Consider the following 14,707-nt stretch of genomic DNA (forward strand, 5'->3'; position numbering starts at 1 on the left):
GTCCAAGTTTGTAGCATTTAAGTAAAAGAAACAGAAGTTTAAAGGTCATTTTTGGATTATTATATGATGAATTTTTGAACTTTCCTATAATAGAAAAGAAATAGAAATAAATTGACTAGAAACGACATTTGTTATGTCAATGACACCAAATGATGGATGAAATATAATGAAATAGAGCCACTTTTAGGTGCCTTCTGAAATGAGGCAAGTAAGGGAGCCATTACGAAGAAGCTTTGAGCTTATGTTGATCGTATGGCCTGGTGGCGAAGACATCCTTCTACAAGGAGGTAGACATTAATTTTACAAATCATAAAGAATATAAGTGTTACGATACGATACCTAAGGAGAGGTTTTTACAAAATAAACATCAATAGAACAAGAAGTAAAGTTTAAATCACTTTAATTATTGTTGTATGCCTTTTTCAAAAGTCAATTTGACTAATTTTCAAAGTTAAATTAGATTAGATTAGATTAAATTAATATGACATTTTAAGCAAAAAATTTAAATATTCAAAAACTATACGGAAAGTACTATATATTGCAATTTTTTTTGCATATTAATATGATTAAAAAATACATCATAAAATGTTAGTCAAAGTTCGTATAGTTTGACTCTAAAAAAAGAAAACCATGACATTAAAAGTGGACAAAAGGAGTATTATTTCTATATTCCACTAAGATTACACTAATTATATTATTGTCGTTGAACATTAAATATGTTGAATCATATATCATAAAGATCCTATAAATAACTATGGACCAAAAGTGATATTCTTCCTTTTAGAAATTTAGAAATAATAAAATCTAGAAGCTTAAGAAAAAAATAAATCTCAAAATAAAATAATAAAAAGAGAATATCCATTTTAACTAAACACACCTAACCCTAAACCAACCCGACCCGACCCGAATTCGGGTACATCTTCAAAAACGGACCCTTCAAATGTGTGAACCACCCAAATTCCAGATCACGCAATCGGGCATTCTTACCGGATCTTCCCGGTTTACGGTTCAATCTTCTCTTCTCCGTTTAATAATCCAAAACCCTAACCCTATTCACTTTCGGATCCTCCGATCGGATTTATCTGACAAAGACGTCAACGGAAAAGTTCTTCACTTTCTCAGGTTTGCATTTTGCTGTTCATTATTAGCCGGATTTAAACCCGAATCCTTGTCAAGTACATCTACTTGAACTCAATTTTGATGATTTTTTTGTACATTTTTTGATATATTGGGGCTGAATAGAGTTGAATGGATGTAGAGGATTTTGTTTAATGGATCTCAAGTAGTTTGAAATTGAGGGGTTGTTGACTGATTGATTGACTTTTTAGGTAAAGATTGATTTTTTAATGTTTTTCTTCTGTGGATTTTGAATAATGTAATTTGGGATGTCTAGTTTTGTTGTTGTGATTTAGGATTTGGATCATGTGGGTGTTGTGTTCACCAAAGAGACAATGATGGTAAGTGTTGGAGATTGGTTGAGCTGGTTAATGAGCTTAAGCTGGGTGTGGGGTGTGGGGGGTGGGTGTGATGCATATAATTTTTCCTGTGTCAAGTTACTGTGGCTATTGTCGTGGATCAATGTTGTCGTGAATTTTGTGAACACGTCTCCTTTAGGGAAATGCCACGTCTATCAAACCTGTAGTAACCCGTTGTTATTACTGCTCTCATTTATGTATTTCCTTTTTCAAACTGCTTTATTTTTAAGGTGAGGGTATATCGAAAACAAAATATGTATCTCTGCGAGGTAGGGGTAAGGTACACTCTACCCTCCCCAAACCCCAATTGTGGGATTACACTGGGTATGTTGTTGTTGTTGGGTGGGTAGTCTCTGGCTTTTTATAGTAGAGGTCACAATGTAGAAGAACTTGCGTTTCTACTGCTTTTGTCTGTATGAGTTGCTTGTCCCATTGTTTATGGATTGTTGACTGGTGCAATGGGTGCTTCGTGTCAATTATGTATAACCTTCACTTGTAATTCGGTGGATCTTTAGCTGTGTGGAGACTGCTGATTTCTTGTCTCGTGGCTAGTTTATGTGTCGCCTCATCATCACCCCAAACCTCACAAAAGAAAAAGAATGAGGAAACAAAAAGACCATATATGCTACTCATCATTATTTTGCTCTCAGTTTGTTGTTTTTGTTTCATTATGAAAAAGTTGGTTATGATTTATTAAATAGAGAAACGTGGTCAGAGGATTCATATAACCCCAACTTGTTTGGTGCTGAGACTTTGTTGTTTTTTTGAAAAAACAATGTTATGTCAAACTTCCGTCTAGAAAATCTGTGATATGGTATGCACAGAGATAAAGCTCATACTGAGGGAGGGATTGAGCATAAATCAGATAGACAAACTGACTCCAGTTGAAAGATTTGTGACGAGTATTGGTCTGGGTCCTTTAAAGTTTCAAGATTGCATACATAAAAATCTTAAGCAATGTCTTTTTTTCTAAATAACAGAATCTACAGCAATGTCTACAATCATCAGAATAATATTATGAGGCTCAGAACTTTCGTTTGCTTCTCTGTTCCTTTCTTCAGATACTGTATTTGGTTAATAACTTTTAAGTACAACCTTTTTCAATTCCTTTAAATCTGTCATTGCATTCTACTTGGTTGCTGTTGCTTCGCCATTTAACAGCATTTGGACCAAACCATTTGATGATAACAGATTGGTTAATTTGGCTTCATCCATGCCATGGAAATTCCAACCGAAACCCCAATAAAGAAACCAAAGCGATTGACATCCGTTGTGTGGAACCATTTTGAAAGAGTTCGAAAGGCAGATATCTGCTATGCCGTCTGTGTGCATTGCAAAAAGAAGCTTAGTGGATCAAGTAACAGCGGAACAACTCATCTGAGGAATCATTTGTTGCGGTGTCTAAAAAGATCCAACTATGATGTTACCCAAATACTTGCAGCGAAGAGAAAGAAAAAAGACCCTACTCTTGCAGTTGTCACCTATGAAGAAGGACAAAGGAAAGAAGAAACCATTAGTCCTGTGACAACCTTTAAGTTTGATCCAGAGGTAAAGAAAGAGGAAGTTAACGTGCCTATCAACCTTGGCAGTGTTAGATTTGATCAAGAGCGGAGCCGTCTGGATCTTGCCCGTATGATTATGTTACATGGTTATCCTTTAGCCATGGTTGACCATATTGGATTCAAAATATTTGTCAAGAATTTACAGCCACAATTTGAGGTTTTGACTAATAGTGCTGTTGAACTAGATTGTATGACTATTTATGCAAAAGAGAAACAGAAGATGTATGAAGCGATCCATAACTTGCATGGAAGAATTAGTCTTTCTGCTGATGTTTGGGATTCATCGGAAAATGCACGGTATATGTGCTTGACTGCTTTTTACATTGATGAAGACTGGAAGCTTCAGAAGAAAATGCTGAATTTCATCACACTGGACCCTTCTCACACAGATGACATACTTTCAGAAGTTGTTATAAAAAGTTTGACAGACTGGGCCATTGATCGTAAGTTGTTTTCTATGACTTTTGATCATTGTACGGGCTATGAAGAACTGATTTTTAGGATCAAAGACTGGCTTTCTCAAAACAGGCCTCTGTTAAAGAATGGTGAATTGTTTGATGTGCGCTGTGCAGTACAGTCAATGAAATCAATTGTTTCCGATGTCATGGAAGCAATTCGAGATGTGACCCACAAGGTCCGAGAAAGCATAAGGCATGTTAAAAGTTCACAAGTAACCCTAGGAAAATTCAATGAGATTGCTCAGCAAGCTGCGATTAGTGGTGAGAGACCTTTGATTCTTGACTGCGGACAGCAGTGGAGTTCAACATACTTAATGCTTGAAGCTGCCTTAGACTATAGGGGAGCCTTCTGTCTACTAGAAGAGCATGACCCTACCTACACTAGTGCCTTGTCTGAAACTGAGTGGGATCATGCTAGTGCCGTTGCTGGCTATGTGAAACTTTTTGTTGAAGTTACTAATGTTTTCACAACAAATAAGTATTCAACTGCCAACATATATTTCCCAGAAATATGTGATATTCACATCCAGTTGATTGAATGGTGTAAGAATCCTGATAATTTTCTAAGTGATATAGCACTGAAGATGAAAGAAAAGTTTGACAGATACTGGAGCAAGTGCAGTTTGACTTTGGCAATAGCAGCAATACTGGATCCAAGGTTCAAGATGAAGTTGGTGGAGTATTACTATCCTCAGATTTATGATTCTGATGCGCCAAATCAGATCAAAGCAATATCTGATGCCATAAGGGAGCTTTCCAATGAGTATGCTATGGGCTCATCTTCGCTTGATCCAGATACGGCTGGTGCTTCTGGCAGCTTAGCCAGTACCACTATTGGCACGAGGGACAGACTTAGGGGTTTCGACAAGTTTCTCCATGAAACTTCACAAAGCCACAACATGACATCAGATCTTGACAAATACTTGGAAGAGCCAGTCTTTCCTCGCAATTATGATTTCAGCATATTGAATTGGTGGAAAGTTCACACACCAAGGTACCCTATATTATCGATGATGGCACGTGATATCTTGGGAGTTCCTGCATCCACTCTTGGACCAGAGTTGGCATTCAATAACAGAGGCAGGGTGCTTGATCATCATCGCAGTTCACTGAATCCAGATGCTAGAGAAGCTCTGATATGTGGTCAAGACTGGTTGCGCATGGAATCTGAAGGTAATTGCATCTGATTTACATTTTCTTCTGCTAAACCTTTTAGGTGCCAGCATGAGTTATGGTTTACTTTTTTAGTTTATAATGGATGATTGAACTTCAATTGCCAGAATATAACTCACCTCACATCTACACTGCTGTGCCACTTACGGTGGAATCAAAGTAGAGCATGCTTGGTATGTTTCTTTATCTTCACAACTTGTTTCTTTTTCCAAGCCTTTCTAGTGTGTTGTTGTTCTTCTGAATTGTTGTTTATCCTTTTGCAGTTTGATTGGAGGATCATCCAACCAGGACACCAGTGTTTGATTTCTTTCAGTAACTTTGAACTTAATAAGTATCAAATTAGTGCAAAGAGAGTTGATTAATTTGATTCTTAAATACAAGTATTTCTTTAGGATCAACAATTTCTTGCAATTTTCTTGTCTTTTTTTAAATTGTAAATGTTGATTGCAGTCGAGATATGTTGTTCCACCCTGGGAATGTGGTGGTGGGGGTCAGGGGATTGTTTCCTATGAACCCGGAATTTTCACAAGTTTTCCTAGGGGAGGAGTTAGAGGGAAAGGTTGTGTTCAGATGTGGTGTTATGAAAAGATGTATCTTTCTACTAGTTTAATTAATGTGTAGTAGATTTCATTTTCCTCCCTCTTTTCAGGTAGTCTATCTTAATATGAAGTAAATAGTTCTATATCAGACTTATTTGACGTCCACCTTCTGTTAAGTATTGCCAATCCCAGTCACTTATCTTGTGCTTTTGAGCTCGATAAGGCGTAGCAGAGTTCATATCACCTGCCCCGGGGCTTTGGTCTAGTGGTAGGAACACAACCACACACATCACGGTTATTTAAGTTATTTAAGTGAAGAAGGGTAGATGAGCAGCTCATTACCTACTGATGCTTCCCTAATAAAGGGACTACGCCAATTGAATAGAGTTGAGGACCCTTCGTCTTCCTATTTTCCATCTCTACCTTCTCATGGTGAGATGGAAACGAAGTGGGGTCAACTGGAGTGGAAGCCAAAGGATAGGGTCGAGAATCTGTGTTCGATCCAAAGAACCACCCCAGATACGATTTTGTTCCCCCTTCATACTACCATGACTTCAATTCAACCGTCAATGTGATTTATTCACTCCGATTTCATGCATTAAACTATCATAACATACTTCTAATATCGAGGGCTGATTCATTCACTCTGTGAATGCAAACTTTCATTTCGAGTGTATTTAGTATAGTTATAAATCTTCAAAATGTATATTTTTTTTTTCTGAGAAATATTTTTCATTCATTAATCAAACATTGAAGAATATTTTCTATGAAAATGACTTGCCTTGTACCAACACAATACTATTTTGTGACAACAAAAGTGAACTTCATAATTTGCCACTAAAATACAAGTACAAAGCAATTAATCACACACTAGAAGTATCATTTTCTTATGAATTTTCTATTGGGTGTTTCTGTTTACTACTTGAATTATCACCAACTATTTATCAAAACACGCTTCGAAATTAATTAGTCAACTGCCTTGCGAACAAAAATTATGGGCAGAGTAAATTGTCACGCGCCTTTTGATAAGCACTTGGTCAAGTCACCTTTGAGGTGCGTTGTAATAAACCATTGGTGATGGTTTAGGTAGAAACACAATTGCAAACACCTAATAGTTCAAATATGAAACTCGTAAAAAAGTGATATTTTAAGTGTATTTTTTCAATAATTTATCTAAAAGAATAAAGAGATTGAGCAAGAAAAAGTTCATACTTTCATATGTCAAATTCAACAAATTACACCAGACCTTTTAACATACTCATTTAACCACAGATACAGGGAACACAGCCTATCCAAAATTCCAAATCTTCCGCAAAGAAGGCACAAATACTATGAATTCATACAAAAATAACAAGGAACAACAGCTAATCACTAATGATGATCTAAAAAATTAGAGAATTCGAGGAACTAACAATGAATAATAGCATACAAAATTCTTGAGAACACAGCCTTTTTATGCAGAGGTTTTCTTGTTTGGTTCAAAAACATTCTTGATCAGTGACTCTTTGATTGATAGCAACTCAGGGAACTCTTTCTTCAACTTTGATGCATCCATCTCATTGTTACTGCGAGCTGCAACGATTACCTTGGCCTGCTCTTCCACTGTGAAGTTGGCATAAGTAAATGCTGGATCGATATATTTCTTGTACATTTCCAATATCTCATTATGGCTCACAACATCAGGGTTTGTGAAATTCCATATGCCTCTGAGGTTACGCTTTGCCATCTCAATTGAAATCGGAAGAAGCTCATCCAATATGGTCATACTGTTAGGAATATTGACCACCTTATTGTAGCGGCTGATCTTGGTAATGAAATTGCGAGGGTTGCTGAGATCTGAAGATATTGGCATGCGAACTCTGAGTGTGCAAACATTGTCATAATTTTTCAACAGATCTTCGACCTAGTTAAAGAAAACAAGAAAATACGTTAGTGCCTAAATAAGAGAATGATGTATTATGGATCAAAGTCTAAACAAGTGCTTACCATGGCCTTGGTCTTTGAATAGAAAGAACCAGCGAAATTGGGTGTGTCTTCCTCTTTGAACCCAATACCAGAACCTTCTGGATGTGCAGCATCATACTCAAATATGCAGCCAGTGGCAAAGTTCACCATCAGGAGGCCATTCTCTCTGCAAACATCTGCCAAGTTTAGAGTACCAGCAACATTTGTGCGAATTGTTTCTGGTTTATGACTCTCACACCAATCAACATTGGGTCTACCAGTGACACCAGCAGCATTGAATACATGTGTGGGCTTGACAGAATTAATGTCTGCCAAAAGCTTTGAGCGATCTTCCAAACGTCCCCTGCCATACTCATAAGGAATTCCCTGTTTCTCACACAATTTCCCTAGCACACCGCCAATCCACCCAGTCCTACCATAGATCAAGAACTTAAAAGGGGATTTCTGAGGCACATTGCTGGTCTTTGAAGCTGGAGCTGCCGTTTTGGTTTCATTGGACTTCCCTGAGAATTCGGTAGATCCAGAATCATATTTCTCACCTCCATCCAAATTTCTTTCTATATCACCAGGCATCATCAGCATTCTAGGATGGGGAAGCAATGCTCCAGAGACATCCCCCCACCAATCAGGGTTATTCTTATACCATTCAATAGTCTTTTTCAGACCCTCTTCCCACATGGTCGTCTCAGACCAACCCAAGTTCTTCAACTTCTGATCATCCAGAAAGTACCTTTGGTCATTAAATGGCCTGTTCTCCACAAACTGAATAACTTTCTCTGAATCTATGTTAAAGAGTTTGCATATATCTTGGGCAACATCAATCACTCTTCTCTCTTTTGTAGTTCCAATGTTATAAACGTGACCGACCTCTCCCTTGTGTAGAACAACTTCAAAAGCCTCAGCAACATCCTCACAATAGAGATAACTACGAACATTACAACCATCACCATGAATAGGAAGAGGCTTTCCCCTCATGGCTAAAAGTATAAACTTAGGGATTAGTTTCTCAGGAAATTGGTTAGGACCATAGACATTGTTCCCTCTAGTGGTTATAACAGGTAACCCATATGATCTACCATAAGCCATAACAAGCATTTCAGCCCCAGCTTTTGTGGCTGAATATGGGTTAGTGGGAAGGAGTTGTGAGGCCTCGTGGTTTCCTACAACAGCATCCTCATCAGTCTCCCCATAGACCTCATCCGTACTCACATGGATAAACCTTCTGATCTGACCAGTAACTTTGCAGGCCTCTAATAGTACATGGGTACCATAGATGTTATTCTTAGTGAACTCAAAGCTATTACCAAAGGAGTTATCAACATGGGTCTGAGCAGCAAAGTGCATTATAGTGTCAATGGACTCAGTTATGAGAAGGTAGTTAACGAGATCTGCACTAGCAATATCTCCCTTAACAAACTTGAAATTAGGGGAAGATCGGGAAGGAATAAGGTTCTTCAAATTTGAACAATAGTCAAGTTTGTCAAGGACAACAATCTTGTAATCAGGGTAGCTCCGAACAAGTCTGTTGGCTACATGACATGCAATAAATCCGGCAGCTCCAGTAATGAGTATATTCTTAGGGGTGTATGTTGACATCTTGAAGCAGCTTCTAACACATGCAAAATTCCAAACCAATATCAAGATTTTGTAGCAACCTCAGATCCATAATTAAAAATAGCATAGAAAAAACAAAACAATATCTAGTTTCTAATCAATCAATCAATCAACCTAACTACTCCTCACCTCACGTGAATCTTAGTAGCTTAGTTGGTTATCTACCTGAACTTTCACCTTGTTGCTAAAAAATCGATTGCTATACCTTGTAATCCCCTCACCCATTTCTCCTCCACCTACCCCCAACTTTTCAATAAAAACACTAACTACTCCTCAATGCAAAACTAGTCGGGGTTGGCAATATGAATCCTCTACACATTCTACTCCATTCCTACTCATTTCAATCCAAAAACTTATTTCTCTAAACCTAATCCCTCGTTTCCCCATTACAAACCAAAATAAAAAAAACCCAGATCATTAGATCCAAAATTTTCCCAACAACGATCACCAATTCAAATGATTATCTCTATCAGATCTGCATAAATTAACCAATGCTAAACCAAAAAAAAAAACAGGTCAACACCATCAAATTATTAAACAGATCTAACCCAGATACAAATTCTATAACAGAAAATCAATACTGGATCATTTTCTTCAATTCAAATTGCAACAGATCACACAAGATCAAAATAATAGCAATAAATTATGCAGAAAAAATTCAATAAATAAAGAAAAAAATGATGAAACTTACTGATTCAAATCCCGATCAGGATCCACCCCAACTGAGAGAGAAGAAAAAAAAAGAGTACAAAATCGCCGAGTGCTTCGGCCTTTATAGAGAGAGAATCAGACAAGAAGGATCAAAGGAACGTGTTTTTCTCTATTTATGGATTCACATACCAAAGAAAATTTAATAAAATAAAGAAATGTAAGCAAATCTCTACTTATTTTTTTGCATGATACAATAATACATAGTCCTATAATTTAATTTATTTTTCGCTAATATTTATGTTCTCCAACTTTACGTGTGTAGATATATAATTTAACTTGTATATGTCAAGTATGACGTTTGTGTCTGCTTATTTAACTTTATATAAATTTAAATGTTACTTATATGTACTCAAAATTGAAGAACACGTTAAAAAGTGTATTATTTATAATAGACTATTAATTGTTTTTTAAGTATATATTATGACATCTTCCAACACATCTAGACTTTCAAAAGGGGTTAGCATTTGGGTTAATAACACTTTTGATCCTTTGATTTAGGAGCTTTGGAGTAACGATTGAGTTATTTTTATATGATTTATAAGTTATGTGTTTGAGCAGTGCAAACTATAAATATTGATGTTTTCATTAGGATAGATCGTCTACATCACATTTGTTGGAGTATGATCTTTTTCTAGACTCTGCTAATAGAGAATATTTCATGCAATGAACTGTCTTTTAAATCGTTATGATATCTGACTAAATATATTTAACCTTCATAAAGTTTCAGAATTATTAAATGTTTCCTCATTTAGTTACTCATGTGTTACGTGAAACTTGTTATATTACTCCATATTTAGAATAAGTATTACTAATCAAAATAGTTCAAAAATGATATATTTCCTACTCAAAAGGACCAAAAATGCACATTTTAATTATTAGTTAAAAATAAATGTATTGAGTTATATACCACAAAGATTAAAATCATAACTTACCAATAATTGAGGAAACAAAAATAGGATTCTCCTTTTACACTTTTGATCCCTCAATTACTGATACTACTTTTATTTTGATTATTATGAAATTTAATTAAATCTAATTAATCTTCTGTGTAGGACTTTTTGACATTGCAAATTTGTATTTAATCAAATTTTAATCAAGGCGTCAAAGGTGGTTTTTTCTTCTTTGTTTTTACAAGTTTAAACTGTGAAAATGATCTCTTATAGAAATATAAGATAAATATGTGGATAATGAATCCAATCTAGTACTATTATTTCCCGAATTACCTTTATCTCGTAAATAACATACTTCAAATTTACTCTGAATCTTGAATTATGATAAAAAATTAACACATGAGTCAAGAAGAAAACAACAAATATGCATCTACATGCTAGATTTGCTTAATTTTGCCTTCTCATAAGTTGATACACATTTTCTATACAAAAATTTGTGAATATACTAAAGCAAAAGTCACAGCAGCAAGTCCTTCAGAGTAGTTCTCCCAACAACATCCACATTTTCCTGAAAATGTAGGTAGGTGTAAAGAGTGAGTAAAAAAATTTGCATCGTGATTTGTGTCAGAGTCAATTTTTTTATTAAAAAGATCGAAATATAAAAAATAATCGTCACATAATATATATTTACATAAAAAAATTAGTCGATCTACATAATGTAATATTTCTCTTCCCAAACAATGACAATAGATCAAAATTCTAAGATAATGGTTATATAAGAGTACACTTATAATATTTTATATATAAATTCCAAGAAGAACGACATCTTTTTATAAACTCAATTTTTTCCATTTTAAAACCACATACTATGAAAAACATTTTTGGTATATTGACAAAAATCTTAACTTCTTCTTTTTTTTCTTAAATTTTATGTCTAATTAAATACCACATGCAAAATGATATAAAGAGAAAGTCAAAATAATCAATCAATTATACGTCAATCCCAAATTAATTAGACCAACTTATAAATCCTATTCAAGGATCATTTATTCCCAATATTAGCAAGTACTTTGTCATTTGAGTAAACACTAGGTTTTTAAAGCTAACTCTACATTATCAGAATATGAGTGATTCGACAAATTTAAATTCATATAGAGAAAGACTATTCACAAGCTAATTGCAAAAGAAACTTTTCACAAACATGTGATATATGTAAAATTAAGATATATACATCATTAGTGCAAATATTTTTTACACTCAATATAATAGTGTACTATACTGTTCGGAATTGTTTTGGGGTGGATGTTGAAATTCTCAAACATAATATTTTCGAAGGATTCAATATTAGATGTAGTAGCATTTTAAAATATTTTGAACAACATAAGTACTTTATAACCTATAAAAACATGTTAGTTACTATTTTCATCTAATAGTTTAAAAAAAAAAAAATTAGTCTAATATATAGATATTATTTGAGTGACCTGATTAACGTTGAATTGATCATTGTCAACATGATGAATCGGCATTCCTCTCTCATCATACAAAATAAGCCCACTAAACCTCGGTAGCTCACACTTTTCACCCATCAATATTGGCCTTTGCCACACGGGCGAGTCCGAGTTGTGGCTATGCCACTGCCCAGACTCGCCCTCAAGTAACGGAGAAACTCTCTCCGTGCTCCGATTTTCCTCCCACTTACTTGGCCCACTCCACCTCACCGTACTCGTCAGCACTTTCTTCACCGAAGTGTTCGAACTCAGTAACTTTGGTTCAGACCATTCTACATCGATATCCGTGCTACACGGGTCTTGGCCCACTAACCCCTTTCTCCTAGTGGCTGCCCTTCTTTTAAAAAAAGCAGTAACTAAGCAAATTACAATGATTAAGGAACAAGTGCAAATGAAAAATGCAATTGATTCTTGAGTTGAGAGCTTCCATTTGTCTTCTAAGTTCCATAAAATTGACTCCATTTTTTTTTGTTTTCAGAAATGCACTCAAGGTGTTTGATGAAATGCTAAAGAGAAAAAAAAACAGAAGTTGCTCTGTATAATTTGGTGTAAAGTTTGTTGTGTAGTTCACCGACACATAATTTGATGCTAGCATTTATTTTCTCACCGTTTTGGTTTTGGAGAGGAATTAAAAGCCATTCACGAGATATATCATGTAGAAGGAATCAAGGAATGATCTCATTTATATATACATAGGGATCGGTAGCGGAGTCAGTATTTTCATTAAGAGCTCGTTTGGTAAAGTGTATTAGAAAAAATAATGCATGCGTTAGTTTTGTATGTTATATTTTTTTAGTCTTGCACTAGTTCTACACTCCATTGTGTATCGAGGTGTGTATTACTAATACCATGATTTTTTATGTATTAATAATACAAAAGGTTTCAACACATGCATTAAATTGATTAATGATATAACTACCGCTCAAATTCCTCGCGGGTATTTTTGTATACAAATAATTTTTTGTAGAGTTATGCAAGGCTTGTTATTTCTAATACACCATATTTGAAAATAATTCTTATACAGTCTATCAAACAACTCCTAGACAGGGGCGGAGCTAGCATAGAGTTAGGGGTTCATCTGAACCCCCTTCGGCGGAAAATATTACTATTTATACATGGTTAACATTATTTTTTATGTATATATAGTAGATGTCGAACCCTCTTTGGTTAGTTCGTGGTTTACTTCTTCAGATTTTGAACCCTCTTATTAAACATTCTAGCTCCGCCACTGTTTCTAGAGAGTTTAAAATATGAAAAGGTATATACATATATAAACAGTGTAATTTGGTCAACCTTACCTGGCTCCTCTACTAATAGTGATAACGACAACAATAACAAATTTATTGTGATCCCACAAGTCGAGTTTTAGGAGGGTGATGTGTAGGAAGTGTTTACATTTAGATTATGATTGTGATTTAACATATGCAACATCAACATAAATTTTGATGGAATGATTGAAAATTTTAGGTCTCTTCATCTTTAATCAAAAATCTCGTGTTCGAGTTTTGGATATGAAAAATTATGTTTGGAGTGAAAACATGTACTCATGACCAATTCAAGTTAGTGATCATCAATCTATTAGGGGCGGTTGTAGAGTTGATGGTATGAGCTCGACAGAAATCAATAGCTTTGACCCAAATTTTATCTTTTTAAAAATAAGTTTATACATATCCTCAAGTATGTTTTCGGTAATTAAGAAAAAAAATGATAGTTGATAGCGGTGTACTAAATTTTCACTATGCATAGTATCCGAGGAAAGACAAGATCACAAGGATTTATTACATACAATCTTACTCTTAACATTTTTGTGACTGTAAGAAACTGTTTTCACCACTCATATATTCTTCATCTGACAATAATTTTACCAGTTACGTCAAGATTCTCTCTCATTTATATAATTGAAGTTTATTTAGACTATGAGCTAGTTGGAAATCGAAGTTTGAGCTTGCACAGATCTTCAAGATGAAAAACAGGAGAACCCATGACTATTATGGTCTTACACATAAAAGTCCTTTAATTATTAGGTTGGGAATTGAATATTGTTGAATGCACTACTTACACTCCACTCCATTTGTTATTTAAATGAGATAAATCAGTCAAAGGAGGAAAAACTTCTGCCTCTATTAATTATGATCCATGCAAATTACATATGATGCATTTTATTTTATTTTATATTAGAAAAATACAAATTTAATAAAATAAAATTATTATTTGATAAAAAATCAAACACTTATGTTCATTAGTGATGGCGAGATGATTTGTAGTGGTGGCGATAATTGTGGTCTAATTAGTGGCTATTAATGGTTGTGATAATAATTGTAATGGTGTGGTTTGTGTAGTGATTGGCGTAACGATGGTAGTTGATAGTGACGGTAATGATTGTAATAATGAAATTGATTGATGTTAGTAGTTATCGGTGTTGATTGTGATAAGGAGGATTGAAGAATGTGTGGTGGTTGACGATGTGTTGATGATAATTGACGGTTGCGCTATTTGTGATTATAGATATGGTTAGTATGCAGTAGATTTTGATTGTAGTGGTGGTAAGTAGTTGACAGTAATGACAGAGATGACAATGACAATGGTAGAGGTGGCAAGTGTGGTAGCGATGACGACTGACAGTAGTGGTTGATAGCATCAGTAGTTGTGAGTAATGGTTGTAATGATAGAAATAATTGATGATGGTGATTGGCGACAGTGGTGATTGACAATAATGGCGATTATAATGACAAATGTAATTAATGGTGGTGACTTGTGCAGGTGAACAAAGTGGTGACAAAAATTATCCACACAAAAGTGCCTCTTAATAATA

The 14,707-nt window shown here is 34.9% G+C and overlaps 3 protein-coding genes across 5 annotated transcripts; 1 reads left to right on the plus strand and 2 right to left on the minus strand.

The window, feature by feature from the left end:
- The first annotated feature begins 916 nt into the window (after nucleotides 1-916).
- Nucleotides 917-5,072, plus strand: LOC125817480 (zinc finger BED domain-containing protein RICESLEEPER 1-like). 2 transcript variants are annotated; one of them, XM_049497013.1, is made up of 4 exons: nucleotides 917-1,122; nucleotides 2,667-4,668; nucleotides 4,776-4,841; nucleotides 4,932-5,072. In XM_049497013.1, exons 2-3 carry the CDS (start codon nucleotides 2,694-2,696, stop codon nucleotides 4,829-4,831), a joined length of 2,031 nt encoding a protein of 676 aa, XP_049352970.1. In that variant the 5' UTR covers nucleotides 917-1,122; nucleotides 2,667-2,693; the 3' UTR covers nucleotides 4,832-4,841; nucleotides 4,932-5,072. The 2 variants fall into 2 exon arrangements, with proteins under 2 accessions (XP_049352970.1, XP_049352971.1); XM_049497014.1 differs by lacking the exon at nucleotides 917-1,122 and adding an exon at nucleotides 1,203-1,328.
- Nucleotides 5,073-6,475: 1,403 nt separating this feature from the next.
- On the minus strand, nucleotides 6,476-9,672 carry LOC125817481 (trifunctional UDP-glucose 4,6-dehydratase/UDP-4-keto-6-deoxy-D-glucose 3,5-epimerase/UDP-4-keto-L-rhamnose-reductase RHM1-like). Of its 2 annotated transcripts, none has more exons than XM_049497015.1 (3): nucleotides 9,478-9,672; nucleotides 7,194-8,781; nucleotides 6,476-7,110 (listed from the first exon to the last, which is right to left on the minus strand). In XM_049497015.1, the coding sequence occupies exons 2-3, from the start codon at nucleotides 8,766-8,768 to the stop codon at nucleotides 6,661-6,663; spliced, it is 2,025 nt and encodes a 674-aa protein (XP_049352972.1). In that variant the 5' UTR covers nucleotides 8,769-8,781; nucleotides 9,478-9,672; the 3' UTR covers nucleotides 6,476-6,660. The 2 variants fall into 2 exon arrangements, with proteins under 2 accessions (XP_049352972.1, XP_049352973.1); XM_049497016.1 differs by having other exon boundaries at nucleotides 7,194-8,778; nucleotides 9,478-9,637.
- Nucleotides 9,673-10,904: 1,232 nt separating this feature from the next.
- Nucleotides 10,905-12,357, minus strand: LOC125817496 (uncharacterized). Its single transcript, XM_049497039.1, has 2 exons — nucleotides 11,869-12,357; nucleotides 10,905-10,955 (listed from the first exon to the last, which is right to left on the minus strand). Exons 1-2 carry the CDS (start codon nucleotides 12,355-12,357, stop codon nucleotides 10,905-10,907), a joined length of 540 nt encoding a protein of 179 aa, XP_049352996.1.
- Between the last annotated feature and the right edge of the window lie 2,350 nt (nucleotides 12,358-14,707).

This window comes from Solanum verrucosum, unplaced genomic scaffold, assembly GCF_900185275.1.
Source record: "Solanum verrucosum unplaced genomic scaffold, falcon-dt-bn FXZP01000280.1, whole genome shotgun sequence".
Classification (NCBI taxonomy): domain Eukaryota; kingdom Viridiplantae; phylum Streptophyta; class Magnoliopsida; order Solanales; family Solanaceae; genus Solanum; species Solanum verrucosum.

Excerpts from the sequence above, each read along its gene's own strand:
- LOC125817480 (XM_049497013.1), top strand. The coding sequence starts at position 2,694 with ATGGAAATTCCAACCGAAACCCCAATAAAGAAACCAAAGCGATTGACA. Across the intron at positions 4,669-4,775 it reads GTTGCGCATGGAATCTGAAG|AATATAACTCACCTCACATC; the intron begins GTAATTGCATCT and ends TTCAATTGCCAG.
- LOC125817481 (XM_049497015.1), bottom strand. The coding sequence starts at position 8,768 with ATGTCAACATACACCCCTAAGAATATACTCATTACTGGAGCTGCCGGA. Across the intron at positions 7,111-7,193 it reads ATTCAAAGACCAAGGCCATG|GTCGAAGATCTGTTGAAAAA; the intron begins GTAAGCACTTGT and ends TTCTTTAACTAG.
- LOC125817496 (XM_049497039.1), bottom strand. The coding sequence starts at position 12,357 with ATGGAGTCAATTTTATGGAACTTAGAAGACAAATGGAAGCTCTCAACT. Across the intron at positions 10,956-11,868 it reads ATCAATTCAACGTTAATCAG|GAAAATGTGGATGTTGTTGG; the intron begins GTCACTCAAATA and ends CTACATTTTCAG.